This window comes from Scardinius erythrophthalmus, assembly GCF_964197995.2.
Source record: "Scardinius erythrophthalmus genome assembly, chromosome: 15".
NCBI lineage: Eukaryota > Metazoa > Chordata > Actinopteri > Cypriniformes > Leuciscidae > Scardinius > Scardinius erythrophthalmus.
The window spans coordinates 13,385,245-13,412,212 of NC_138235.1; the positions used below are offsets into that span (position 1 = coordinate 13,385,245).

General features: G+C 40.9%; 1 protein-coding gene across 1 annotated transcript; it reads left to right on the plus strand.

Annotated features, from left to right (window-relative positions):
* Positions 1 to 9,745: 9,745 nt before the first annotated feature.
* LOC308703182 (cadherin-like protein 26) lies at positions 9,746 to 25,281 on the plus strand (the record flags this gene model as incomplete). The annotated part of the gene is made up of 13 exons (XM_081386503.1): positions 9,746 to 9,790; positions 16,256 to 16,449; positions 19,111 to 19,237; positions 20,214 to 20,336; positions 20,470 to 20,619; positions 20,804 to 20,927; positions 21,013 to 21,191; positions 21,418 to 21,549; positions 21,693 to 21,875; positions 22,675 to 23,038; positions 24,336 to 24,560; positions 24,825 to 24,957; positions 25,152 to 25,281. 13 exons carry the CDS (start codon positions 9,746 to 9,748, stop codon positions 25,207 to 25,209), a joined length of 2,037 nt encoding a protein of 678 aa, XP_081242629.1. The 3' UTR covers positions 25,210 to 25,281.
* Between the last annotated feature and the right edge of the window lie 1,687 nt (positions 25,282 to 26,968).

Below are 26,968 nucleotides of genomic sequence, written 5' to 3' on the forward strand. Positions count from 1 at the left end.
ACAAACAATTTGTGCATATGAAGGACAGATGGGCAAGAAACTTCCAAGTTGGACAAACACGCGACTTACAGACTGGAAAAGTGGCAACCAGGTACCATCACCACCAGAACAGGACCCTTGACAACAGTGAAGGTTGAAGATAACACATGGAGATGCCATGTAGATCAGACAAAATCCTCATCTTTATCTGTCCCTGATTCAAATGACAAGGACAATGATGCTGTTGAAACTGCCCCTTCTACCTCAGTTAACGTGAATGACTGAGCCGCATAAAGATAAACCAGATGTGACAATTCCAGTTGCACCTGAACCTCACCCAAGCTTACAGAGACGTTATCCTGAGAGATGCAGAAAACCTCCACAAAGGCTTCATTTGTAGCAATGTTGTAGTTAGAAACATGTTGTTAGATTAACTGTAAATGTTATACAGTAAGTTTATAGTTATGTATTTCATATTTCTTAGTATGATTAATCTAGTGGGGGAGGAAAGTGTAACGTATGTACTATAGGGTATCCTATAGGGAGAGGGAAAACTATGACACTGCCAGCAATTTACGATGGATACTTGCATTTAATCATTCTTTTAACTGAATATATATAGTTATAGTGTGATACAATAGTACAAAGTAGACAAAAATATACCTAAGTACAGTAGGCTAAATAATGACATTTACTTGAAAACTAATGAATGGCAACTATGTAATGCAACTGACGCAGGCCACAAGAATGACATGACAGTGAGTTAGTCTGGATTTTATTCATACCACACATCCATACTATAAAAAAAAATGTGACCTACATTTTCAACAGTGTGTAAGTAAGTGCTTCACCAAATGTAGTTGGCTACCTCCTTATACAGTATGCAATTTCGGATGAGGCATATCAGTGGAAAATTATTAGCCTGCTACATCAGAGCGTCTTGAACCTTATAACTTAATCATTACACTTTTGTATTAAAACTACACTGTGTAACTGTTTGGTTTGAAATGAACAAACTTTAAATGATAATGACAAAGTACATCATAAATCCATCTTCTAACCTGTCTTTGCCTTAACCTAAACCACTGTGGTAAGCGTATAATAATGATTTTTATTTTAGACTGGTCGGGGCAAATTTTGCGGGAAACCTGTTGTGTTATTTGTCCGTGTTTTGAAAGATCAGGTTGATCTACTACATTTAGTTTGCGTAGCACTGATGTTTACGGAGGCCCAGTAGTGCACAACACAACGAAATTTAAAAAGCAAACATAAGTTCACAACACAACGAAATTAATCCACAACACAACGGAAAATGTACAACACAACGGAAATAAGCCACAACACAACATAATAAAGTGGAAATGCTCCCGACCACTAGAGGACTCTCAGAGCACGATAAAGTTAGTTTTATATGCCACTGGAGTCAGCAGGCTTTTAAAGAAATTGCTTTTTAAGGACTACAACAAACGGCTGGTAGGGACAACAACACTACATTCCTCCCGGGTTAGTAACATCACCAACCCTAAAATTTACATAAACCCCGCCCCTGGGGACACGATTTATAGATTATCATGACAGAATATGCTAATCAATGACTAGAAGATAACTACACATCAGCTACATAAATTCTTCAACTAACCATTCAGAAATATTGCTTTCTACATGTTGTCACTTTTTCTTGAGTCTCTCCATCATTATCTGACTCCGGTTTGAACATAAAAGGCTAAAATGTTTTCAGTGCATGTGTGTGTGACGTAAAAGGACACAAGCTCTTGAAGCTCTGCCCTCTGTGGCGGAAGCAGCAGCTCCTTGCATTTAAAGGGACAGACACAAAAACGGTGCGTTTTTGCTAACCCTTAAAAAGTGACAACTTTAACATGCTATATAAAAATATCTGTGGGGTATTTTGAGCTAAAACTTCACATACACACTCTGGAGACATCAAAGACTTATTTTACATCTTGTGAAAAGGGCATTATACCACCCCTTTAAGACTGCTGACTCCATTAAACAATGGCAAGGAAAACTAACTTTATCGCGCTCCGAGAGCCCTCTGGTGGTCAAGAGCATTTCCGTTGTGTTGCAGCTTTATTTAGTTGTGTTGTTGCTTTATTTCATGTGTTGTGGCTTATTTCCATTGTGTTGTACATTTTACGTTGTGTTGTGGCTTAATTTCGTTGTGTTGTGAACTTATGTTTGCTTTTTAAATTTCGTTGTGTTGTCCTCTACTGGGCCACTGTAGCTGTTCATTGACTAGGTTCACAAAAAAACAACAGCAATATACTTTACCAGCGCATTTTCGAATACTGTTTTCCTTTTGAATTATCAGAATCATTTTATGCAGAACAACGAAGGCAAAGCACAACTCGCGTATAAAAAAGCACAACTCACCTAATTACCAAACAATGTTTCTCCCTAAGTAAGGGATTAGAGGGCAAAAGTTAGATGGAGTGAACATCAATTAGCCATTTTGCAGTGGCACATCCCGCGTAGTGTGTAATCGCGTTTCTATCAGAGTTGCCATTCGCAAAGACCCGCCCCCTTTAGTTACTGTTGCTATGTCCGACAAGCCACCGCTCTCACACAGTGAAAAATACATCGCAGAGCAAAGAGGAAACTGACAACACAGACCAGGTTACTTTTGATATGAAGTCTCAACTTTCAAATTTGGTCCTTTTTAAAAGAAATTTAAACAATAAATACAGGGCTGAACTCACGCAATTGACACTTTTCGCTCTCATGCCACACATCCATTTTCTCAAGCAGAGAAAAATCGCGAAGCAAAGACAGAGCAGGTTACTTTTGATATGAAACAAATTCTTGGCTCTCAGATTCTGTCAATTTTATTACGAAATTCAAACAATAAATACCGTTTTGGCGCTTGTAAATGTGACGTGACAGACCGCCTCAGTTCAAGTGGCACGTGAACCGATAATCTCACACTCTTTACTACAAGTTAATAGTAAATAAAAATGAATGAACAATAGGTATGTTGAAAGATACAGTACAATAACTTACCGAAATGTATATTATCAGTTATAAGTTCAGTAGTTTTCAATCGAATTAAATCTTTTACACATTTTCTAAAAACAAATACTTAATATTAAATGCACTTCTCTGTGCATCTAAAACCTATGGATTTCTCTGACTAGTTTTATAATGTTCAAGTAGAGGTGTTTTTTCTGCTTTATTCTACTTGAATTATTGGATATTTATTGCCATTTAAAACAATACAATTCAGACCTGTGTTACTTTAGTATCATTGAAATACTATTATAGTTTTCAGTAATATTTTTAATTAGTTTTTCTTTTTATATGTCCAGTTTTAATTTTAGATAACATTTTAGTAATTTTGAAAAAATCTCTATATTTTTATTCATCTTTCATTTCAGTTTTAGTTATTTTAGTACTAAATGAAAATAAAAAATGTTGCCATGGCAACTAGATTTTAGTTTTTGTATATTTTATTTTATTTAAGCTAACATTCATTTTATTTCAAGTAACGACACTCGGTTACTAACGTAACCTCGGTTCTCTCTAGAGAGGGAACGAGTGTTGCGTAAGATTAGCTTACGCTATGGGAAAAACTCCTTTTCTCGAGAATACTGAAGCAAAAATTATCCTTTTAATTTTTAGAATGTAAAACGCATTTGCTGCAGCAGGCAGACATAGGCGAGACAGCTCGCGCGCCTATTGGCTGCTCTGCGGCAACTGCTGCAACCTATCAGTGCGTCTTGGCATGACTCCAGCGCCAATAGGAAGCCTTCCCGCGCTGTCATCATAGCCCGCCAGAACAGGGTGTGGCTTCGCCTATAAAACCCCACTGCACAGGTTGCACAAGTGATTTCAGTCTAGAGAGAACCGAGGTTACGTTAGTAACCGAGTGTCGTTCTCTTACGAGAGTACTCTCGTGTTGCGTAAGTTTAGCTTACGCTACGGGAACCCTATGTAAAACGCCGTGCGTGCTGAAAATCAAACACTTATGTCCCAAGGGCAGTGCCCGGGGCTCATGTAAAGTGAAGCAATCACAGCGGCATAACAGGGTGGGACGACTCTGTGTTATGAGATGGTGCATTAGCGTGTATACATACAGATAAGGCAGTATGACCACCCTTAAACTGCATAGGTCACAGGACTTGCAGTATATCAACAGTCTAGTCAAACCGCGTTGAGTAGACAACGTCAATATAGCATTATCAGACTGAGAGCAGTCTGGCTGTAATGCGGGTACTTCTAGGTTATAAAACCTAACAAATGTAGACAGCGAGGCCCAGCCTGCTGCCATACAAATGTCATGGATAGAAACCCCACTTGACCATGCCTACGACGAGGCCATGCCTCTAGTCGAGTGGGCCCTCACCCCCAAAGGGCAGTTTAAACCCTTGGATGCATAAGCTGACGCGATAGCGTCCACTATCCATCTGGACAGGGTCTCTTTCGAGATGGCTAGCCCTTTAATGCGGCCACCGAATGAAACGAAAAGCTGCTCCGATTGCCTGAAAGCGGCGGAGCGCTCCACATAAATCCTTAATGCCCTCACCGGGCAGAGAAGGTTAACCCCTGCCTCACTATCAGACATAGGGAGGGCCGAGAGGGAGATAACTTGCGCTCTGAAGGGAGTCGTAAGCACTTTATGGACGTAACCGTGTCTTGGTTTTAGTCATTAGGCCCAAATTCCAAGCACGTAGCGCTTACTGAAAGCGCGTGCAGGTCGCCCACCCGTTTTACTGAGGCTAGCGCCAACAGAAAAGCGGTAGGTATTTTAGCCCTACCGTGTGCAGAGGTTCAAACGGTTCGCCCTTCATGGCCTCGAGGACCGTAGAAAGGTCCCAAACCGGAACCGAAGGTGGCCGAGGAGGATTCATCCTCCTAGCACCCCTTAGGAAACGAATTATGAGGTCGTTCTTTCCTAATGACTGGCCGCTTGCAGGGTTTGTGAACGCTGCTATAGCCGCCACATACACTTTGAGCGTGGAAGGGGTTCTCCCGCTGTCCAACAGCTCTTGTAGGAAAGAAAGAACCACCGTTACCTCTGCTTTTAGCGGGTTCAAATCATGAGCTGAGCACCACTCAGCAAACACTGACCATTTAGAGTTGTAAAGCCGTCTAGTAGATGGAGCTCTTGCCTCTGTGATCGTGTTCAGCACTCCCTCTGGGAGGTGCAGTGGTGGTAGTTGATCGCCCACACATGCAGAGCCCACAGCTCGGGGTATGGGTGCCACACCGTTCTCTGGGCCTGAGACAACAGGTCTTTCCTCAGCGGAATCGGCCATGTAGCCGCGCTCTCTAGTTCTACCAGTTCTGGGAACCAGACTTGATTTTCCCATAGCGGAGCTATGAGAAGTATCGAGCATTCGCTCTCCCTGAGTCGTTTGATTACCTGTGGTAACAGAGCGACTGGGGGAAAAGCATACAGCGGGCGTCTGGGCCAGGTTTGGGCCAGCGCGTCCATCTCTTTCGAGAAGAACATTGGGCAGTGAGCGTTGGCTTGCGACGCGAACAGGTCTACCTCTGCTCTGCCGAAAACGTCCCAGATATTTTGCACCGCGAGGGGGTGCAGGGACCACTCTCCTGGGGAGAGCTTTGCCCTGGATAACATATCTGGGCCCACATTCAGGACGCCCGGCACGTGCGCCGCTCTCAGCGAGCGCAGATTGTGCTGGCTCCATAAGAGGAGGCGCTTTGCTATTAAAAAGAGGCTCCGGGATTTGAGGCCGCCCTGGCGATTTATGTAGGACACCACTGACGTATTGTCTGTTCTGACAAGAACGTGGTGGTTCCTCAGTGCAGGGAGGAAGAACTGAAGGGCATTCTCGACCGCTTTCATCTCCAGACAGTTTATATGGAGACGCTTTTCTGCTTCTGACCACAGGCCCATAGAAGGTCTCCCTTCGTGTAGGGCACCCCAACCCGTGTTGGATGCGTCTGTCGAGACCACTTTGATTCGTGAAGCGATGCCCAAGTTCACGCCTGACTGGTACCAGCCGGGTCTCATCCACGGTTTCAGGGCAGAAACGCATGTCTGATTCACCGTGAGACGGAGCAGACCTGAGGTCCATGCTCGCGCTGGTACTCGCCGTCTCAACCATAGTTGGAAAGGGCGCATATTCATCAAACCCAACTGTAGAACTGACGAGGCTAAGGCCATGAGACCCATCATCCTCTGGAACACCCTGAGGGGGAGATTTTTCCCCACAGTGAATGTTGCTGCCAGGCGCTGTATCACTGCCGCGCGTTCTCGCGTCAGGCGTGCCGCCATACAGTTGGAGTCTAGTTCTATCCCCAGAAAGGAAATTTTCTGGCTGGGGAGTAGATTGCTTTTGGCCCAGTTGACTCTGAGACCCAACTGCTCGAGATGGGCCAGTAGTAGTGTCCTGTGTAACACCAATTCTTCTTCTGACTGTGCTATAATTAGCCAGTCGTCCAGATAGTTCAGGACTCTCACGCCCCTTCGTCTGAGGGGTGCGAGGGCCGTGTCCATGCACTTCGTAAATGTACGAGGTGCCAAAGACAGGCCGAAGGGAAGAACGGTGTACTGATAAGCCCGGCCCTCGAAGGCGAACCTCAAGAAGGGCCTGTGACGGGCTGCTATTTGGATCTGAAAATAAGCGTCTTTCAGATCCACTGATATAAACCAGTCCCCGGGTCGAATTTGAGCGAGAATTTGTCTGGTTGTAATCATTTTGAACGAGCGCTTCACCAGCGCTTTGTTCAGGTGTCTGAGATCTAGTATAGGGCGGAGCCCGCCATCCTTCTTTGGTACTAAGAAGTAACGGCTGTAAAACCTGACTTGCTTCCTGCTGAGGGGACTGCTTCCACAGCCCCTTTTCTCAGTAAATTCGCTATTTCGGTGCGAAGTAGGTGTGCTACTTCCTGATTCACCGAGGTTTCGACCCGGGCTATGAAGCGCGGTGGTCTGCGAGTGAACTGAAGCGAGTATCCCCGTTTCACTATATATAGCACCCATTTCGAAGCCGTTGGAATGCTTTCCCATGCTTTCGCGTGAATGGCCAGGGGTTGAATGAAATCTGGGTTGTGGTCGCTCGTATTCGGGGACCCGGAGACCCAGCCATGATGACGTACTTCGTTCATCACGTTCATTTCGAGTGGGGCATACAGTGTTTCGCGCCGTATTTCTGTAACTGGCGGCCCAGCCATGAGCGCGGGCAGCTGCTTTGATACAGATACAGAGTGCTGCGAGCTGTTCACAAAGTGTGTGCGCTGAGAGGCAGACACGTGACCTGCACTCACCACACTGGCAGCGCGCGCGCTCACACATTGAGGCTCTATGTGTGTGCGCGGCGAAGATACAGTCATATTCACAAGCTTGTGCCTGGGTCCCCGGACGGGAGGCGGTCTGCGGCGGCTGGTGGAGCACGAACGCTGACGTGCATCCCGGCCCTGGCGTTGCGAGGCGGGCGGTGGAGGCGGTGGGGGTGCTGTTTTCCGAGCGGGCGGCTGCCTCCTAGCGCGGCCCGCTGCAGAACTAGAGCACCGCGGCAGAAAATGTCTCATGGCCTGGGACGTTTGCTGCACCTCTGTATACCGCTCCGTGAAGCCCTTCAGCGAGGGACCGAACAAACCCGCTGGTGACACGGGGGTGTCGAGGAAAGTGGCGCGGTCAGACTCAGACATGTCAGACAGCGTCAGCCACAAGTGACGCTCAGTGACGGTGAGGGAGGCCATGTTGCGGCCGATAGCTTGAGCAGCGGTCTTGGAAGCTCTGAGCGCTAAGTCTGTTGCGCTTCTCAAGTCCGTCACGCGCTCTGCAGATGGGCCAGCCTCGTCCAGTGACCGGAGAAGGTTGGCCTGGTGGATCTATAGGCGCGACCGATCAGCGATGAAGTCGTCCGGCAGGCTTTAGTGGGTAGGCTCGGCTTGGACCGCCATCCCGCAGAGGGCGGGCACAAGTGAGTCGCTACCGCTTCCTCGACGGGAGGAACACAAAGATATCCCCTGTCTTTCGCGCCGTCAACCGCGGAGAGCATCGAAGAGACAGAGGATTTTAGCCTGGCTGAGAACGGAGCTCCCCAGGACTTGGAGAACTCATCATGCAGTTCGGGGAGGAAGGGAGCGGGCCTCGAAACAGGTGCAGAGCGGCGTCCAGGCAGAAAGCAGCCGTCCAACCTGCTAGGCGCGGGCTCCTTGGGCGTTGACCACTCGAGGCCGAGGTCTTCTACGGTCTTAGTAACAAGGCGGAGAAACTCGGCGTCGACAGTAGCCCTCACGCTGGATTCCTGCGTCGATGGGGCGGGGTCCGGGATGGACCAGCCCTCACTCTCGGACGCCAGAATGGAACAGCTGTCTTCTTCCTCGATGTCCCGCTCCATCTCGTCGGGCGCCGCGACAGCGGGGCGCTGGCCGTCGAGAAAAGAGACGGGGGACTCAGAGAAAGATGCTCGCGGGGACCCCGCCGGCGAGTGCTCTTTCACGGAGACTTCTGGTGACCTTTATGAGCGGCGCTTTTTACGGCGCGGCCCAGCAGAAGGCGTAGAGGTAGCGGTTTTGGTGGCGAACAAAGCCTGTCGAGCCCGCAGGGTCGAGAGAGGCAAAGATTCGCACTCACGGCAGCCGCCCATTGGCGAGAGCGTGATCCGCGTGGTCCTTTCCCAGGCAGGAAGCGCACAGCTCGTGGCGGTCCCCGTCGCTGAGAATGGCTCGGCACGAGCCGCAGGACATGATGGGCATTGAAAAATGCCTTTGCTCTTTTAGGAAGAGAAACGTGCGTGTTGCAGCGGCGAACACACACGGAGAGATTTGAAAAAGGATATGAGCGCCGGGAGCGCAGCAGGTATGGCGAGCGAAGGTGGCGAATATCCAGCCGGGTCCTTGACTCGAGCTCGTCCCGCTGATATGCTGAACGATGGCATAGCTTCTCTCTCTGGATCCAGCGAAGTCCTTCGTTGAAGGAGACGAAATCACTTGTGCAAACTGTGCAGTGGGGTTTTATAGGCGAAGCCACACCCTGTTCTGGCGGGCTATGACGAGGGAAGGCTTCCCATTGGCGCTGGAGTCATGCCAAGACGCACTGATAGGTTGCAGCAGTTGCCGCAGAGCAGCCAATGGGCGCGCGAGCTGTCTCGCCTATGTCTGCCTGCTGCAGCAAATGCGTTTTACATTCTAAAAATTAAAAGGATAATTTTTGCTTCAGTATTCTCGAGAAAAGGAGTTTTTCCCGTAGCGTAAGCTAAACTTACGCAACACGAGAGTACTCTCGTAAGAGAACAAAAATATATAGGCCTATAGTTTTGGTTTTAGTTACTAAATATAATACATTTCAGACATGCGTAAGTGTGCAGATACTTTTTTGGGGGGGCCACTATAAACTGGAAATGATGAATAGTTGCAGATTTGGAAGGAATGTTGAAATGGTATGAGAAAAGCTTTCCAAATAATTTGAGTTCAAAAATCTTGTACAAACAGTCGCAATTGCAAACGCAATTAGTGGCTACAAGTTGCATCATAACCGCCAGAACAGGATAGCTAACAGGTAAAAAAAAATATATATTAAAAAAAAAAATATATATATTTATATATATATATAAACTTCATAAAGTTTTATAAGAAAAAAAAACTTATAAATTGTGTAACTTTTAGTTTATAAAACGTTTTATAAAGACTTCATAATTTTTTTATTATTATTTTGAAATGTAAATTGTAACTTTCTGTGTAATATTATCTTTTCCAGAGTGTCTGTATTCAGTGTGTAAACGCATAAAAACAAAACCTACGCAAAAAGCGAGCCTGGGTTGTGGATTCACTCTTAATGGAAGAGGAGCACAGTGGGCCTTTCCCATATAAACTGGGAGATGTAGGTGATATTGAACACTTTCTGTAGTAATCGGCCACTTTAGCAGAATATCAACTGATAAAAGCAACTAATTATTAAATATTCCTTTTTTCGGTTTGTGACAGATGAGTTTAATTTGCTTTTCAAGGACTGTTTTGTTTTCTTTGTATCCATCAATTAAAATAAGAATTTCTTCATGACTGAAAATTTTCTTCCTGTTTCTTTTCTCCTCCATGAGTGGGCTATTAAGATATTTTAAATTAAAAGTTTATTGTTTTGATTTTGATAACATTTGTTTTAATATATTTTTTTAACTTTCAGTTAGTCAAGAACGAGTTTGAAATTACGTGCTGTTCAGACTATTTCCTGTTCACCTATTAGTAGGCTTGTGATTGGCTTAAGGAAAATAGACATCAAATATGCCCAACGCATTAGGCTACTTTACGGAGAGTTTACGACCTACTAGCTACGTTCTGCCTTACGAACAAATGGTGCAATGGATTAAAGTACAGAGTTAGTTACAAACTAGCTAGTAGTTAGGCCTACTAAGCCTCTAGTGTGGACTTTACGTTCCAGTTTAAGTTAGAACTTACGAACAGCTGGTGCAACCCTGATAAGCACAGATTTCAGACTCAGAGTTTGTCCTCTGAATGTTTACACCTTTTTTCTCTTAGTTAAATATTGAGAGGAGATCTTGTCTCTGAAATTGTATGGTAATTTTCTAAAATATACAGCATCTAAATAAGAGCAATGTCGAGTCCTCCGATTTCGTAAACAAAAAAAAACAAAAACATTGTAACAAACTTTGACAACATGTTTCATGTTGCATGGACAAAAATACTGCTTGAATATTTTTGTTTTGATCTAAGAAAACTAAGCACAGTTTTTGCTTTAAAATTTTAAAGTTTTTGAACAGACGCTGTTAAGTAAAAATAATACCTTAGTTTAAATTTATGCAAAATCATTTCTACCATACAGAAGTTTTCTAGGAAGATAAATAGAAGATACGATTTTAATACAACTTTAAAGATAAACAGTCTTTTAATTTTAAAAGATCTAATTTAAACTTTTAAGATTATGGTTTTAAATTAATTAAGTAGGAATAAAACTGTGGAAAGCAGACTAACTTTACATGCAGTGACATTGTGTCCCAGAGACTCCTCCCGTCTCTGTGAGGGTCTGAAGCTTCATTTCACACTGCCGTTTATCCCTGAAGGATCTGGGGCTAAATTTGTTTTCGACAACTTAAACTATTTGCTTTTGGATTGTTTTTTATCATTGCATAAACAACTTCTTCTTCAGCACTCTGAAAATGTAAGGTCTGTAAGGTGTGTAAATGTAAACTTATTTAACAGTTTATTTACTAAGTAAAACTGTTTAAATCAATTTTGTACAGTTTGTTATTATTCATTGCGTTATACATTTTATTTATAATAATTTAATTGAAAATTTAGATTTTTTATAGAACCCTTGTGTGTGTGTGTGTGTGTGTGTGTGTGTGTGTGTGTGTGTGTGTGGTTCAGGTATTTTTGACCTGAGCAAAATGTGTCCCGTGAGCAAAACACCTTATAAATTATATTTATTTATATTTTTGAAAATATAAAAAAACGCAGAAAGTTTTCTGTGAGGGTGAGGTACTATGGAACACTCAGTCTTTAAATAAATGCACAAAATATAAAAAATCATTAAGCGGTAATTTATGTGTGTTCATAAAGTCAAAGGGTAATCTAATAATGTGGACTTTCCTAACTTTTAATTGTTTGATGTTTCCTGAAACAAATTGCAAATGCTAATACATAGCAACAACACCGAGAGGAAGGGGAGGACCGGTGTCTTCATGTGAAATTCATGGATCTGTGATTTTAACCAGATAGAGACAAAAAAGACAGTCTCATATCATCTCAGGTAAGTTCACTTTAACTCGTTTAAAAGATTAAAATACTTATACTTGATCATTTAACATCTTATTTCAAATAATATGAACTATTATTCACTATTTTATATGTTCTATTCATCTATGTAAGGCAGTATATTATGGTGTCCACAAGATGACCCTACTGATGTATTAGATTAAAATACATATACTTAATAATTTAACATCATATTTCATTTCTTTTATGTGGTTTATTTATCTGCCATGCTTTTTATTTCTTAAAAACTAATTTGTAACATTTCGTTTTCACAAAGACCTTGTAGACTGGTGTAATCTGAAATAATCAAAACCACTGGCATATTTCATCTGAAAGATTCAAGGTTCTGCGACTTTAGCAGATAGACACATAAACACCGCATCATTTCACCGATGGTAAGTTCAACACATGTTTAAAGGCACACTGTGTAACAATTGTGTTTTTGTCAAACAGCGACCCCTAGAGTCGCTGTAGAATACTGTCGTAAATACCCCCCCCCCCCCCCCCGAAGACATGATTATTGCAATTTATCATAATAGTTTGCAAATTGTGCTCGTTTACACTATTTACAACCTCTACGTTAGGCTTATTTATGTCCTGATAATTATGTGACATATTGAAAACTGTTCTCATGATAATCGCAAGAATCAACGTCAACAGCGTCGTCTGATATCCCTCAGGACTATGTAATAAATACACCTCACAACACCTGAGTTCAGCTGGCAAACTAGTTCGTGAGGCAAGCAAGGCAATAAAACATAACGCAAAAAACACGTTAGAGAACGAGTGTTTGTTAGCAAGTCTGTTAACAGCTCTGATAATCGAAAGCTAGCTAGACATGTGGAAATTATTGGACTGGTCTAATTATCAGCAATGGATGAATGAACAGCATGTAAAACAAAATGGCATACTACAAGCAAGCGCAACAACACACAACACAACATAGAATGCAAACAAGTTTACAAATAAGAGATTTATTTAGTGGCCACTTCATGCGTTTTCTCAGATCGGATAGCTATCTGATTTATCAAAACGATTCCATTTACACCTGGTCATAAATGTGTTTTTGCGAAACGGATTTAAATCCGATCTTCAATTCCCGCGCTATATGCAGATTTAATGGAGTGCACGTCACCGAAAGCAACATATATGAGCTGCATTTTATTGATCATCAGCTAAAATTTCTAAATCAAAGACCGCAATAAGAGAGAGCGGCAACAGCCCTGGTAAGATCATTTAGTTTCTTTACTTTTAATGATGATGATTGTGTGTTAAGCGTCTGCGACTTACTTTCACTTTGATTTGCGATAGTTTGCACGTTGGCTTGATGAATTGATGCTCAGCTTCTCATCTGCGGTGATGCGTGTTCCAGTAGCGTCGTCATATCTGGCTATAACATATAGCCTATAACACGCTTTCACACATTTATTTATTTATTTTTTTAGCATTTTTGGGAGGAGTACAATTTACATATGTGGTTTCAACAACCAGATGCATTTACACTTGTCCAGTTTCATCAGGAATGCGTCTCAGATCTCCTCCTGAAGTGGTTTGAGCGATCGGATTCAAATCCGTCTTGAATGCGTTTCGGAGGGCATTTACACCTGGTCTTTTCACGATCGGATAGCTATCTGATATGAGAAAACGCATGAAGTGGCCAGGTGTAAACAGCCCCATGACAAAAACATACACACGAAAGCCGAAAACAAACACTGGTTGGCCTCTCACGTCCAAATTTGAGGAAGTGGTGGGGGAAGTGACGTATGCCGTAAAGCAGTCGAATTTTGTAGTTCTTTTTGTGCTCGGGTTACTACCCGAACCCCGAAGTTACGCAGTGCCAGTAAAAGTGATACAGAGCCCGTCAGGCTATGGCAGACATGTCATTCAACCTATTGTAAGTCGATGTACCATCACAAGGGTCTTGGAAATATATTATGAATGTTGAAAATCTACACAGTGTTCCTTTAAAGATTAAACCTACCTTTAAAATAATTACTGCTTAATAATTGTATTCTTATTTCATATATCTGTTATTTTATATGTTTTATTTAACAGCTATGCTTCTCACTTCTTAAACTCATTTGTACCGTTTCATTCACAGTCATTATTGATGCTGCAACGCATTCTGAAAACCATGCCTCCGACCCTCTGGCAGGGCTCTTCATGATCAAAAATCAACCGACCTTTGATGCTTTAACCTGGAATAATAAAAGACATCCTGAAAAAAACATTCACTTCCTTGTCACACAAGCAGATTGGGGGCCATAAACACACAAACATAAACACACCGGAAGCACAGATGATCAAAACAGTATAAACCACACGTTGGTCGTAAAAAAACCCATAAACGGTCATATATGACCCAGGACAACAAAACCAGTCACATGGGTCAATATTTTGAAACTGAGATTTATACACCATGCCAAATAAACAAACTTTCCATTGATGTATTGTTTGTTAGGATAGGACAATATTTGCCCGAGAAACAACTATTTGTAAATCTGGAATCTGAGGGTGCAAAAAAAAAAAATCAGAACATTGAGAAAATCTATGTTCGTGATTTTGCTGCATTCACTCACAAAAATAAATATTTTATATAATATATTTTGTACAAAATATCTTCATGGATCATGATCTTTCCTTAATATCTTAATGATTTTTTGGCATAAAAGAAAAATCGACAATTTTGACCCATACAATGTATTGTTTGCTATTGACACAAATATACCCGTGTGATCCAGGGTCACATATAAGGTCATAAAGGAAAATTGTGTATGTCTGTTCCGCCACTGGCTCTCGTAAAAGTGGAGGCAGCGGTACCTACATTTTCAAAGGAAGATTTCCTCTGTTCCTGTGTCCATAGAGGTTTAGACTGTTGGTGTGCGACCCTGTACAGCCTTGCAACCTTCAGCTACCTCTTGCTTCGCCAGCCATCAGTCACTTGCGGTTCGAGGACCCGGTTTCGCCTTCTCACGCACTCGCTGAGGTTATCTAGAGACAGGTAAGAGTCGCAATACACACTCAGACCCTGTTTCGGGCCGCCTTCGGGCCTTTCGAGCTGGGTCCCTGTTTGTTGCTTGAAGTCTGTGGTATCTGTGGTTCCGCTGCTTCGCTCAGTTGAGTTGGGCATTTAGTGAGTTCGAGGACCCGGTCACGCATTCTCTGCCGCTACCTAGAGACAGGTGTTTACAACTCAGACCCTGCTTCGGGCCGCCTTCGGGCCTTCTGAGCTGGGTCCCTGTCTCTAACCCACTGCCTCACTCTGAGTACGTAGCTGATACCTTGGCCCCCTGTGTTGGTCCGTTGTAGCACTGAAAGGTGCTCCCGACCGACTCAGCCGGTTCTTGTATCATCAGACTCGGCTAATACGATTCAGTTCGTCTAGCACCCGCCCATGTGCAGCGCTGTTTGTTACACATCTGTGTTCCTAATTGTGCTGCCGAGTGTGCGGTCATCACTTCCTACTGACGAAGGTTGCGATCAAGCCGTTCCTCCAGCCGATATGAAGATAGATTTCTAAGTGAGGGCTGTTCTTCATTGTACTCAAACTATAGTGAGTTAGACCATCAGGGGTCTGTGTGCTTGATTCAGGCCATTTTTTCAAGCTTCCGTTCAAGTTACTACACAGTACGCATTACTAATGCTCATCCCTATGAATGGTCTGCAGCATGGGACCTGAAGGATGCGTACTTCAGATATCCACTCCTCCGTAATCACGGGCCATCCTGTGTCTTGCGTTGAGGGGTCGAAGTCTCAGTACAAGTCCCTCCCTTCGAGTGCTACATATCCAGTTGGGTCTTCAGGTCAACTGGAGAAGAGTAACTCGTCTACGGACTGATGAGCTTTTTTCCAGTACAGAGGTGGACTTGGTTTACACGTTTCTCAACTGGAATGTGTCCGATCGGTGCTTAGAGGTGAGAAAGGGTCCCACTGAATAAACTTCAGAGGCTCCAGGGGCATATGTGAGACGCATCAGCAAATAAACGGTTTGTGCCCAAGGTTCCTACCTCTCCCTTAAAACGGGACCAAAAGTCACAGGACCTCTTCAGCTCTCGTCTGTTTCGGAAACCAGAAGAAGGGAAGGCGGTTTCCATGCAGAGGTTGGCCCACTAATAGATTAGTGTTGCCATCATCTTGGTGAAATTCCCAAGGTGCACCGTGCCCACCTGGGTCATGAGCTCCTCCAAAAAGAGAGTGTAGCTCCTCCTGACAGATTAAGAGCTGTGGGCTGGGCAACACCAGCACATTCACTAAGAAATTAGCCTATGTGTCGAGCCGGTTGCTTCCGTGGGCTCCCTTCACACGAAGCCAGCTTCACCTTAGCCCAGTTTGTAGTGTCGGCTTGCTGCGCCATTCCCCTCCTTTGGACTGGATAAGTGCACCTTTTTGCTCCAGTTGAGTTCCCTCTTCGAACCCTGTTGAGTTCCTCCTCACCCCGTCGCTGTTGGACGTGACAAAGCGTCCGAAGCTAGACCTATCACTTCTATGCTTGTGTAACTTGTGTTAGGTGGGGTCCATATGTTGTGATCCCTACGGTGATCCTATATGTGTATTCTTCCATGGTTTTGACTCCCAGCGGCGAGCCTGTGTCTTCCCTTGGCAGAGCCGTCTGGGCCGGTTGCGTCTCCCCCCTGTTATAGGCTGGAGCCACCTCAGTGACATGCCATATGTTGTACTGCTCGCCAAGTCGCTCAATCCATATGTGTTTCTCCACATGTTACCTCCTTCGGGCAGGATGTGGCTTCCGCAGCGTTTGCCTTCCAACGAAAGGTAGGCTTCCCAGTTGTCCTGTGGAACAGCACTGACTTTCCTGGCCTAAGCCCTGTCCTATTCGCTCAAATTGCGGGAAGATCAGGAGGCTTTTGTCTAGGCACTGGAAGGTGGCAGCACTAGTGGCGTCTTAGTAGGGATCCCAATCTGTCGACACATTGAACAATGTCGAACAATAATGACTTAACATCTCATAATAATGACAAACTTTCTTGTATTAATGACTTATTTTCTTGCACTTCTACGCATGCGCAAAGCAGTGGAGCAGAAGGGAGTGCCACGCTAGCAAGCTTCTGCATTCCCCTTTCACACCTTTTCGTGCGCATGGAAAAGTATGGAAGATATACTGATGGTTTTTAATTGATGTTATTTAATGATACTACAGATTGCACTTCATAGATCTTCATAGTTTTGCAGACCGTGCCATGTTTGCTGTGATGCATTTACACGGCTTTGACCAGCGGATGTTGCTAGCGTGGCACTCCCTTCTACTCCACTGCTTTGCGCATGCGTAGAAGTGCGAGAAAATATTAGTCATTATTACGAGAAAGTTTCTCAATATAATGAGACACTAAGTCATAATTATGGGAAACTTTCTCATTATTATGACTTAACCCTCTGTGGTAAGCAATATGATATCAGTGAGGAAAAAATATTTGTTATGTTTCTCTTGCTTAAAATTGGACACTATAACAATATCAATAAACATTATCATTACGTTTAAATTTATTTATTTGTTTGTTGCCTCAAGGCAACATTGTACCACAATGGACAAATTGAAACATTTGACATTTTCATGAAGAAAAAATGTATATATTTATTGAAAACATAAATTTCTTTAACTAAACACTTGAACAAACAGATTTATCAAGTTTTTAATGGATTACACATTTCATATTTAATAAAAAGTAACATTTAATATCCAGCTGTTGCCCTCAGGCAAGTACTACCAAACCATAATATCATCAAGTTATCATATCAAAACATTAAAATAGGTGTTGTTTCAAGGTAAAACATTAACAGTCACCATAATCTTATCCTAATATGAACCTTATCCTAACAAGCATGCACATACACACACAAGGACCTGCATGTACACAAGCACATAAACACAAAATCTCCTTCCTCACTAATGGCACCTCACTGCTTTGTGAAAGTTGAGGAAGCAATTATTCCTCTCAACAGAAAAACCCAGGTAGGTAACACATTTTGAGCACTGCACTTTTACAATGCCTGAACAACCTGCGTCTCAAGCGATCGCAATGCCAAAGTGGCCTAAATATAAGTTAGCCTGCACAGTGATGAGTGGGTGACTGACCAACTTTCAATATGCGTGTATTACACCTGTGGTGGGAGATGATGAGAAGGCTCTGAAATCAGAGCACAATTGAATTATTAAATCAAAATCCAGCATCAGGTCATATTTTAAACCATCCAGTACTGTACTCTGGTAGGCCTACTCGTCCTTGACAGCTGCTGGACTTGATCAGTTTTGACTGTGTTCTGCATTATGTTCTACAATATGTTCTTCACGAAAGACGTACTGTGGTTCTGTCTGAAGTTAAAGCGCAACATAAAGGTTGCGCATTGTTGTAATTTTTTTCCTGTCGGACTGTATTACAGTAGGCATGTATCAAACAAGGAATGACACATTTTTGGCTGTCATGGTGTGTGCACGTGTGTGAAATGCCTGCTAATGCATTCCTATCACTTATATTGGACACATTGGATTTTTCTTACTGTTGACATTAAATGATTTCTTCCAGGATATTTTAGTCATATTTGCTAATTCTATTTGTATAGTATTTGCCCTGTTTTGATCCGTTTTCCTTGGAAATTGACTTATTTTTATTTTTGTTATCATTATTCTGCTTTAAGGAAATAAAAATTGCCCTTATCAATCTGGATTGACATGGCAATAAAATTCTATCACGTTGTTTTGGCAGTTAAGATTTAGTGAGGGTTTTGGTGAGCTTTTGCGCTGGAGATTGTCCACCCAGTCTGGCAACACTGGTTTCTATACTTCTATACAGTGGTGAAACCATATTTTGCCTGTAAACTAAACTTGTCATAATGTTTGGAGTAGCCTAGCCTACAAACAAAGGAAATGTAACTATTTGTTTTGAATGTAGATTTTAAAATCGAACTCTTACAAAAACAACATTAGGCTCAGTAAGCTATTGTTTTTGAGTTATGATTTTCTATTTTATTGAATGCACGTACCTTATTGGTAAATAAGTCTTTCCGATTTTAAATAATCTAGTTAACCACAAAGTAGGTTGATTTGGTTTAACAAAATATTTATGCTGTGACCTATGCATATTCATGTTGTAGAATGAATTGAAAATCACTCTTCTGTAAGAATGAAAGTGCAAACTGACATTGAATCGACGTATGTTTGCTATCTGGGTGTACTCTGGTTGAGAAGTCAAAGTCTTTATGTCAAATACAGGTTTATTTGCTTGGAAGGATATAAAAATGTTCATAAAATGTATGACCTAAATATTTTTCCATTTAACTGAAACCGGATCATCTTGTGTTTATTGCTTTGTTCCGCAATGTCTGGGCTATTAAACAGTTCCTTAGAAATGCACTTGAACAATAGGGTTCTACTTCAAATGGATTTCCAGAGAAATGTTTTTAAACCGTCCTCTATTTAAGGAGGAACCAAAGTCAACTTGCCTCACATGCACTTAGAACAACTAAAGCAAAGAAGATCCTGAATCTGAACGACTGGCCATTCCCGCTGCATACAATGAAGGCTGTTGTGATCGTTTTCCTTGTGGCAGTAAGTAACAAGTGATTTTTTTAACAAAATTATCAGTTCAGTAACACAGTTTTCAAATGAATGAAATGTTTCACACATTTTCTAAAAACAAATACTTGATATTAAATGCACTTCTCTGCACATCTATAACCTATGGATTTAAAGAGATAACTCTTTATTCTATTTGAATTATTGGATATTTACATATTTTGTCATTTAAAACAATACATTTCAGACCTGTGTTACTTTAGTATCATTGAAATACTATTATAGTTTTCAGTAATATTTTGAATGAGGTTTTCTTTATATATGTCCAGTTTTCATTTTAGATAACATTTAAGTATTTGACATTTTTAGTTGACTCTATTTTTATTCATTTTTCATTTCAGTTTTAGTTATTTTAGTTCTAAATTAAAATATTTTTATTTTTTTTGGCAACTAGATTTTAGTTTTTGTACATTTTATTTTATTTAAGCTAACGTTCATTTTATTTAAAGTAACAAAAATATATAGGCCTATAGTTTTGGTTTTAGTTTCTAAATATAATTGCCCAATTTCAGACATGCTTAAGTGTGCAGATACTTCTTTGGGGGGGGGGGGGGGGGGGGGGCTACTATAAACTGGAAACAATTAATAGTTGCAGATATGGAAAGAATTTTGAAATTATATGAGAAAAGCTTTCCAAATAATTTGAGTTCATATCTTTTACAAACAATCTAATTATTGGCTACAAGTTGCATCATAACCGCCAGAACAGGATAGCTAAGAGGTAAAAAAAAAAAAAAAATAATGTATAAAAAACTTTATAAAGTTTAATAAAAAAAAAAAATATATATATATATATATATATATATATATATATATATATATATATATATATATATATAGGCTACATTTTATAACTTTTAGTTTATACTTTTATAAAGACTTTATAAAAATTGTTTTTATTATTTTGAAATGTAAATTGTAACTTTCTGTGTAATATTTTCTTTTCCAGAGTGTCTGTATTCAGTGTGTAAACGCATCAAAACAAAACCTACGCAAAAAGCGAGCCTGGGTTGTGGATTCACTCTACATGGAAGAGGAGCACAGTGGGCCTTTCCCATATAAACTGGGAGATGTAGGTGATATTGAACACTTTCTGTAGTAATCGACCACTTTATAGCAGAATATCAACTGATAAGCAACTGTATGAGCACAGATTTCATACTCAGAGTTTGTACTCTGAATGTTTACACCTTTTTTTCTCTTAGTTAAATATTGAGAGGAGATCAGCTATGGAAGAATACTTCATCCATGGACAGGGCATTGACAAAGATCCCAAGGGAATTATCTCTGTCAAATCCAACGGATCGGTTTATGCTCTTGGAAAAGTTGACTATGAGGAGTACAAGAAGCTAACTGTAAGTCTAAGGCCCGTTCACAACAAGGACAATAACTATAAAGATAAGAATATTAAAGACAAGCAGTCCACTCACACCACAACTATAATGATAACGGCACAGTTGGATGTGAAACAATAGTGATGTGCCATGTTAAATTCATTCATATTTAATTGATACTTACTGTTATTTTGTTGACTTGCAGGTCAGACTAACTAATGAAAACACAAACATTGCCGTAGATATTGTGATTCAGGATGTTAATGACCACGCTCCTGTTTTCAACAAGGAAGTGTGTGAAATCACAATAGATGAATCGACACCACAAGGTACTGATACACAAAACCTGTTTAAACCAACTGGTTTCCTAGGTGTACGTTTCTCATGTTCATCTCTGTATTGTCTTGCCCAAAGGTGAGCATTTGGTCACAGTGCTGGCAACCGACAATGACCAGTCTGGCTCAGCAAACTCGTTGTTTACCCTGAGAATCGTTTCAGTCTATCCCCAAACCTCCAATACTGAGTTCTTCATTGATCAAGCTGAAGCAGAATTGACAGGGACGATATATTTCAAGGGATGCCTGGATTATGAGGTATCATGTACACAGTTTCTCTCATGCACATACAGTATAATTGCTCATTTAACGTAGATTCTTGCTCTGGGATGCTTTTAAACAGTATTAAAAGAGTTCCCATGCATGCTAGCCTTTTAGATCAAAAGGTCAAAGATCAAGTGATGCATAAATTCAATCATGCGTGTTCAAACTTTTGGTAGTGAGAGATACAGTATTCAACTTTACTATTCCTTTTCCATTGTAGGAGAGCCAAAAATACACTATTCTGGTTGAAGCAAAGGATCATGGGGAGAAGGTGCAACTCTCCAGTACTACCACTGTGATACTGAATATCATCGACAAAAACAACCATCTACCAGAATTCACAGAGACAACAGTAAGTCAACCAAGTGAAAAGCTTTCAGATGTTATAGTCAATTGCAGTCAAGTTATGCAGTTTGACCTGTTTTTGATGAGCGTTGTTTTTGAGAACCAATAGCCACTAAGATAAAAATATGTTTGATGACTTTTGTCCCACAGGACTCATCATGGGTGAAAGCGCAGAAGAGCGGAGAACCTGTTTATCGACTGCAGGTGACAGATAAAGACAGCAGAGGATCTGCAGCGTGGAGAGCACGATACTCTCTCCAGGGTGATAAAGCACGACACTTCAAGATTCAGACTGATCCTGACACCAATGACGGAGTCATAACCATCACGGAGGTAAGACTGGATTCGGCTCATTGTCAGGAAAAACATCTGTGTCCCTATTGCACTTTTTTTTAATATAAAATAAAAGATTTTTCCTAGACCTTTTCTAGTCTGGATCTAATTCAGTGTGCACAACTGACCTTTTATTTTGACTTATTTTGACTATTTTTTTTTTTTTTTTAAATCAGCCCGTTTGCAATCTATCACCATTACATTTTAATGGGTTAAATTAAATTGAAAAATCAGCTTCTGTATATATCTTGCTTTTATTAAAATGAATACCATGCTTTTGTTGTCTGTGTAGTTTTTGACTAAATTCTTTGGCAGAATTTGTCTTCATCCCTGCACTTTTATTTCAACCCTGTTATGCCGTGGCATTTTCCCCTTTAAAAATAATTGAATCTTTCTGGGAATGATGTCTTTTTTCAGAAAAAAAGTACATTTCTCAAACAATTTTTAATCATCCTGCCCATGTGAAAAAAAAGTGGGGAAAAAGCACAAAGTTCAGCTAGTTGCATCTAATATAAATTTAAATAATAATAAGTATATTTATATACACTTATAGTATAAGTATATTCATTTAAAGTATATTATTTCTGTTTCAACTATCACTGTGAACATTTTTGTGCAGTTTCTTTTTCTCTTTCCCAAAGTACTGGAGTATTACCAATGTGTTTTGGTATTTTTATGTATGCTAGTAAGCCCCAAAATATTTCGAATGTTACTGGGTTGGCACAAAACATGTTTTTGAATGCTTAAAATATTTTATGTCAGTTATGTGACTCATAATGTGATTTTCTCCCCCATGCAGCCTTTGAATTATGAAGAAAGTTCCAACTTGAGCCTGACAGTCACTGTGGAGAACGAGGAGCCCTTCTTCCACTGTAGAATCACAGGACGTCCCACACACGGACTGTGGGATGTACTGCACTCAAGAGGAATGTCCAGCTCCACATCGGCATCCTTTCTCATCACCAGTCCTGATACACGGGTGATCATGAAACATGTGAAGAGACTGGAGACTGGACCGATGCTGGGGGCCAAAAGATTGGGCATGTGTCTGTCTGAGAAGAATACTGAGATCACAGCTGTGGACCCAGACCTGTACGGCCCGTCTGTCCACTTTGAGCTGATGGGAGATGTTGAGGGGGAATGGAGGCTTCATTCTAACTATGGTATCAGAAAAATACTCATCTTGTTTAAAATTGTAATAAAGCGCAACAGTCGGGTTTTAGAAGTAAAAACGGCATTCATTTTCTCCATAGGAAACTTATAAACCTTTAAAGATGTTTTTTAAATAATCATGTTTAACAGTGGAATTCGTGGTGAAAAACTACATTACCCATGATGCAGTACAGAAAATCACCAGAAATCAGTCACAACAAGCAAACTGCGGCAAAAGAGCTCTTCAGCTATATATTTATATTAGGGATGGGACAAAATAGCGATAGGGCGATTTATCGTGGTCCTTCTCCATGCAATATACGAGAATCGATACTGGCGCCAAATTTCGATATTTTAATTAATAAAATAAGGAGCTCTAAATAGATTTCCCTGCTTCACTTCTTCATGGCTCCTCGAGGTGGCGCTCAACACATGAATGAGGGAAACGTGAACATAAGTTAACTAGAAAAAGAGGTTTTTAACGGGATCGTGGACAGCAGTGCGAGTAAAATAATAGATGCCCAAACCACGTTTAAGTCCAAAGTCTGGACGCACTTCGGCTTTTATACCATCAATGGGACGCACAAAATCGACAAAGATACACGATATTCAAGACCTGCCTGGTTAAAAGTAAAGTGCACGGGTAATACCACCAACATGCAAAGCCACTTGCAATGCCATTACCCTGATCTCATTGAAAATGTTTAATTTACTTAAAACTGTTCAGTTTAATTTACAGGCTAAAAAAACTTTTGTGTTGTTTTCTAACAGTTTGGACTTGAATAAAGAGAGAAAACCTGCACAGGCATTTTGTTTTCATAATTAGACTGGTATCATGATGTATCATTATAGGACTGTCTAGCAATATTGATTATCACCGATTTGCTGTATCGTGAGCCATGTATCGTGAGGTACCCTGTGATTCCCACCCCTAATACAGATAAATATATTTTATATTTCTACAATCGCCATTGTTTTTCAATTATGTACTTCGCAATGCTTCATGGGATTGTAGTTCTTTCCCTAACTAAAGTACACAGTTTTGTATCTTTGTATTGTTATCTGATTTTCAAATACTTTTTTGCTTAAATTCAAAGTTAGAAGTGTTGTGATTCATGGCTAACCCTATGGGAAAAATGAATGGAAAAAATAACAGCTGAAAAAGTGGCCGAGCACTAATGCACTCTATAGCAACCCATGGACCTGTTTTCTCTTACAAGAAAAAGTGGCACAGTGATATATAACATAATATTGTATAAGGTACCATGTTCATTTTCCGGTGTAACGCATGTTCTGGTTTCCTCCCAGGCACAACTGTGAGACTGATCAAAGAGAGCGCTGTACGTGCGGGCGATCATGAACTCACCCTTAAGATCTCCGACAGCCGGGGCCAGGTTTCACTCCAGAGCCTGTGGGTTCGTGTGTGTGACTGCGATGTTTCTGCAGACTGCCATGTGCTCAGAAGAACAGCAGTGTTGCAGATGAGCGTCACCGCCGTCACTGCCATTATCTCCAGCCTCCTGCTGCTGCTGGGTGAGGAATAAATCACAGTTTGAGCACAGGAATAAATACAGTTTACAATATATTTACATAGAAAACAGTTATTTTAAAATTGTAATCATATTTCACATTATTACTGCATTTTACTGTATTTTTGATCAAATAAATGCAGCCTCAGTGAGCAAAAGAGACATTAAAACATTTTTTAAATCTTACCGACCCCGAACACTTGAACGGTAGTGTATGTGCATCTAATAATTCATTTTGTTTGTGTGTTTTGTGATTTAAAATAAAAAGGGATGGTGTTGATGGCGTTCCAGATCAGACGCAGGGCAAAGAAATCTCCTGCTTTCCGCTCCCTCAGCTCACTGGGCACACTTGATCAATCTCTTAGTAGTGACACCCCCGAAGGACCTGAGTCTGATGGATGGTAAGCACAGGAACATTATCTTGCTACTTTAGTCAGCTTGCACCATTCCCATCTCTTTTGGCAGTATTTGTTATTTGAATATCTTTTTAATTTGATATGATGATATGATGTTTGACTTTCATTCTCTGAAAGAGCTTATTGGAGAACTAGATCTAGAACTGGACTAATCTCAATTTCTGGTCCAAATTCCGCAGTGTTTGGGACCCGAGGCTTGGGGACAAACTAATGCCCTCCATTAACCAGGATCCCTGAGCTGGAATTAAAAGGCTACCAGACTTCAGTATGAAACTTAATTCACTGTGACATTGTGAAGGATAAAAAAAGGATTTTTGAAGGATTTATTTATTTATTTTATCAATGCAGTGCATGTCGGACTGCTTTTGCACTGTGAAGGAAAAAGCAATGTTGCTTTTGATTGTGTTTGTTCTAAATGTACAAAGTGAAGTGAATGACTTAAGGAATAGTACTAGACTTATTCTGCATTAAGTGCATGCTGGCTGAATACTGTGAATGAATATGCACTAAGTGAATGAATTTGTATTATGTGTCAAATTATTATATCAGCCTATGCAGATAAAAGTTGAGAAATTCATAAACAGCCCTCAGATCGGGTGATACTGTATCATGGTATTTGTACACTGATATGTTTATAGTGTTTATATGAAGACATTTTATACAAGTGGGAGATTGTACATGTTTTGTGGTTATTGTTTTCTAATATTCTTAATTATATTGTATTTATTGTGCTAAAATAAAAAGATGTTACTATTAAAATGTCATACATGGAGATACAACATCTGCGGTGTGGTGCACATATTGTACACATACAGAAACATTAATATTTTATGATCAGTGGTTGGTGGTTGCTGTTCAGTTTGCCATGCACGTAGTAGCAAGCAAGTGGCCTATTTTGTCCCTGCTGGACTTTGAGCTTTCCTTGATTTCCAAATGATGGTCCTACACACCCAAAGAAGGAAAAATGAATGTCTTATTAGCCTTCTAAAAACTGACACAACCAGTGCACACATTCATAATAGACCATAATCCAGTAGGGCAATCAAGCAATATTCGCACAGTCAAAAACATTCTCTCTGACAGACATGACTTGGCAAATTAGTATCAAATCTTCGTAGTTGGTACTAAGATGTCTTGTTAAACTAGTGAGATATTTTAAATAATATTTGTTATTTGCTTCTTCAACTATGAGCATGTTGGCCCTGTGGAGTTTTAGAAAACTCAAGTGAAGCATTTTTTTTTTTTTTTTTTTTTTTTTACCATTAGGTTATGGGGGAGAAATTTTGTTTCTCAACAAATCTTAGTGCTAATTTTTCAGAAAACTAATTTGATTTTATAAATATCCTGTATTGTTTCCCCCTCAGAACTGTCATGAACATTTGTACACCTCTAATCCCTTTATTCTGAGGTGGAAATAAACGTGTGGAGTGAATGACTGTTTTCTCTTGCTACAGTGCCTTGCGAAAGTATTCGGCCCCCTTGAACTTTTCGACCTTTTGCCACATTTCAGGCTTCAAACATAAAGATATAAAACTGTATTTTTTTGTGAAGAATCAACAACAAGTGGGACACAATCATGAAGTGGAACGAAATTTATTGGATATTTCAAACTTTAACAAATAAAAAACTGAAAAATTGGGCGTGCAAAATTATTTAGCCCCCTTAAGTTAATACTTTGTAGCGCCACCTTTTGCTGTGATTACAGCTGTAAGTCGCTTGGTATGTCTCTATCAGTTTTGCACATCGAGAGACTGAAATTTTTGCCCATTCCTCCTTGCAAAACAGCTCGAGCTCATTGAGGTTGGATGGAGAGCGTTTGTGAACAGCAGTTTTCAGTTCTTTCCACAGATTCTCGATTGGATTCAGATCTGGACTTTGACTTGGCCATTCTAACACCTGGATACGTTTATTTGTGAACCATTCCATTGTAGATTTTGCTTTATGTTTTGGATCATTGTCTTGTTGGAAGACAAATCTCCGCCCCAGTCTCAGGTCT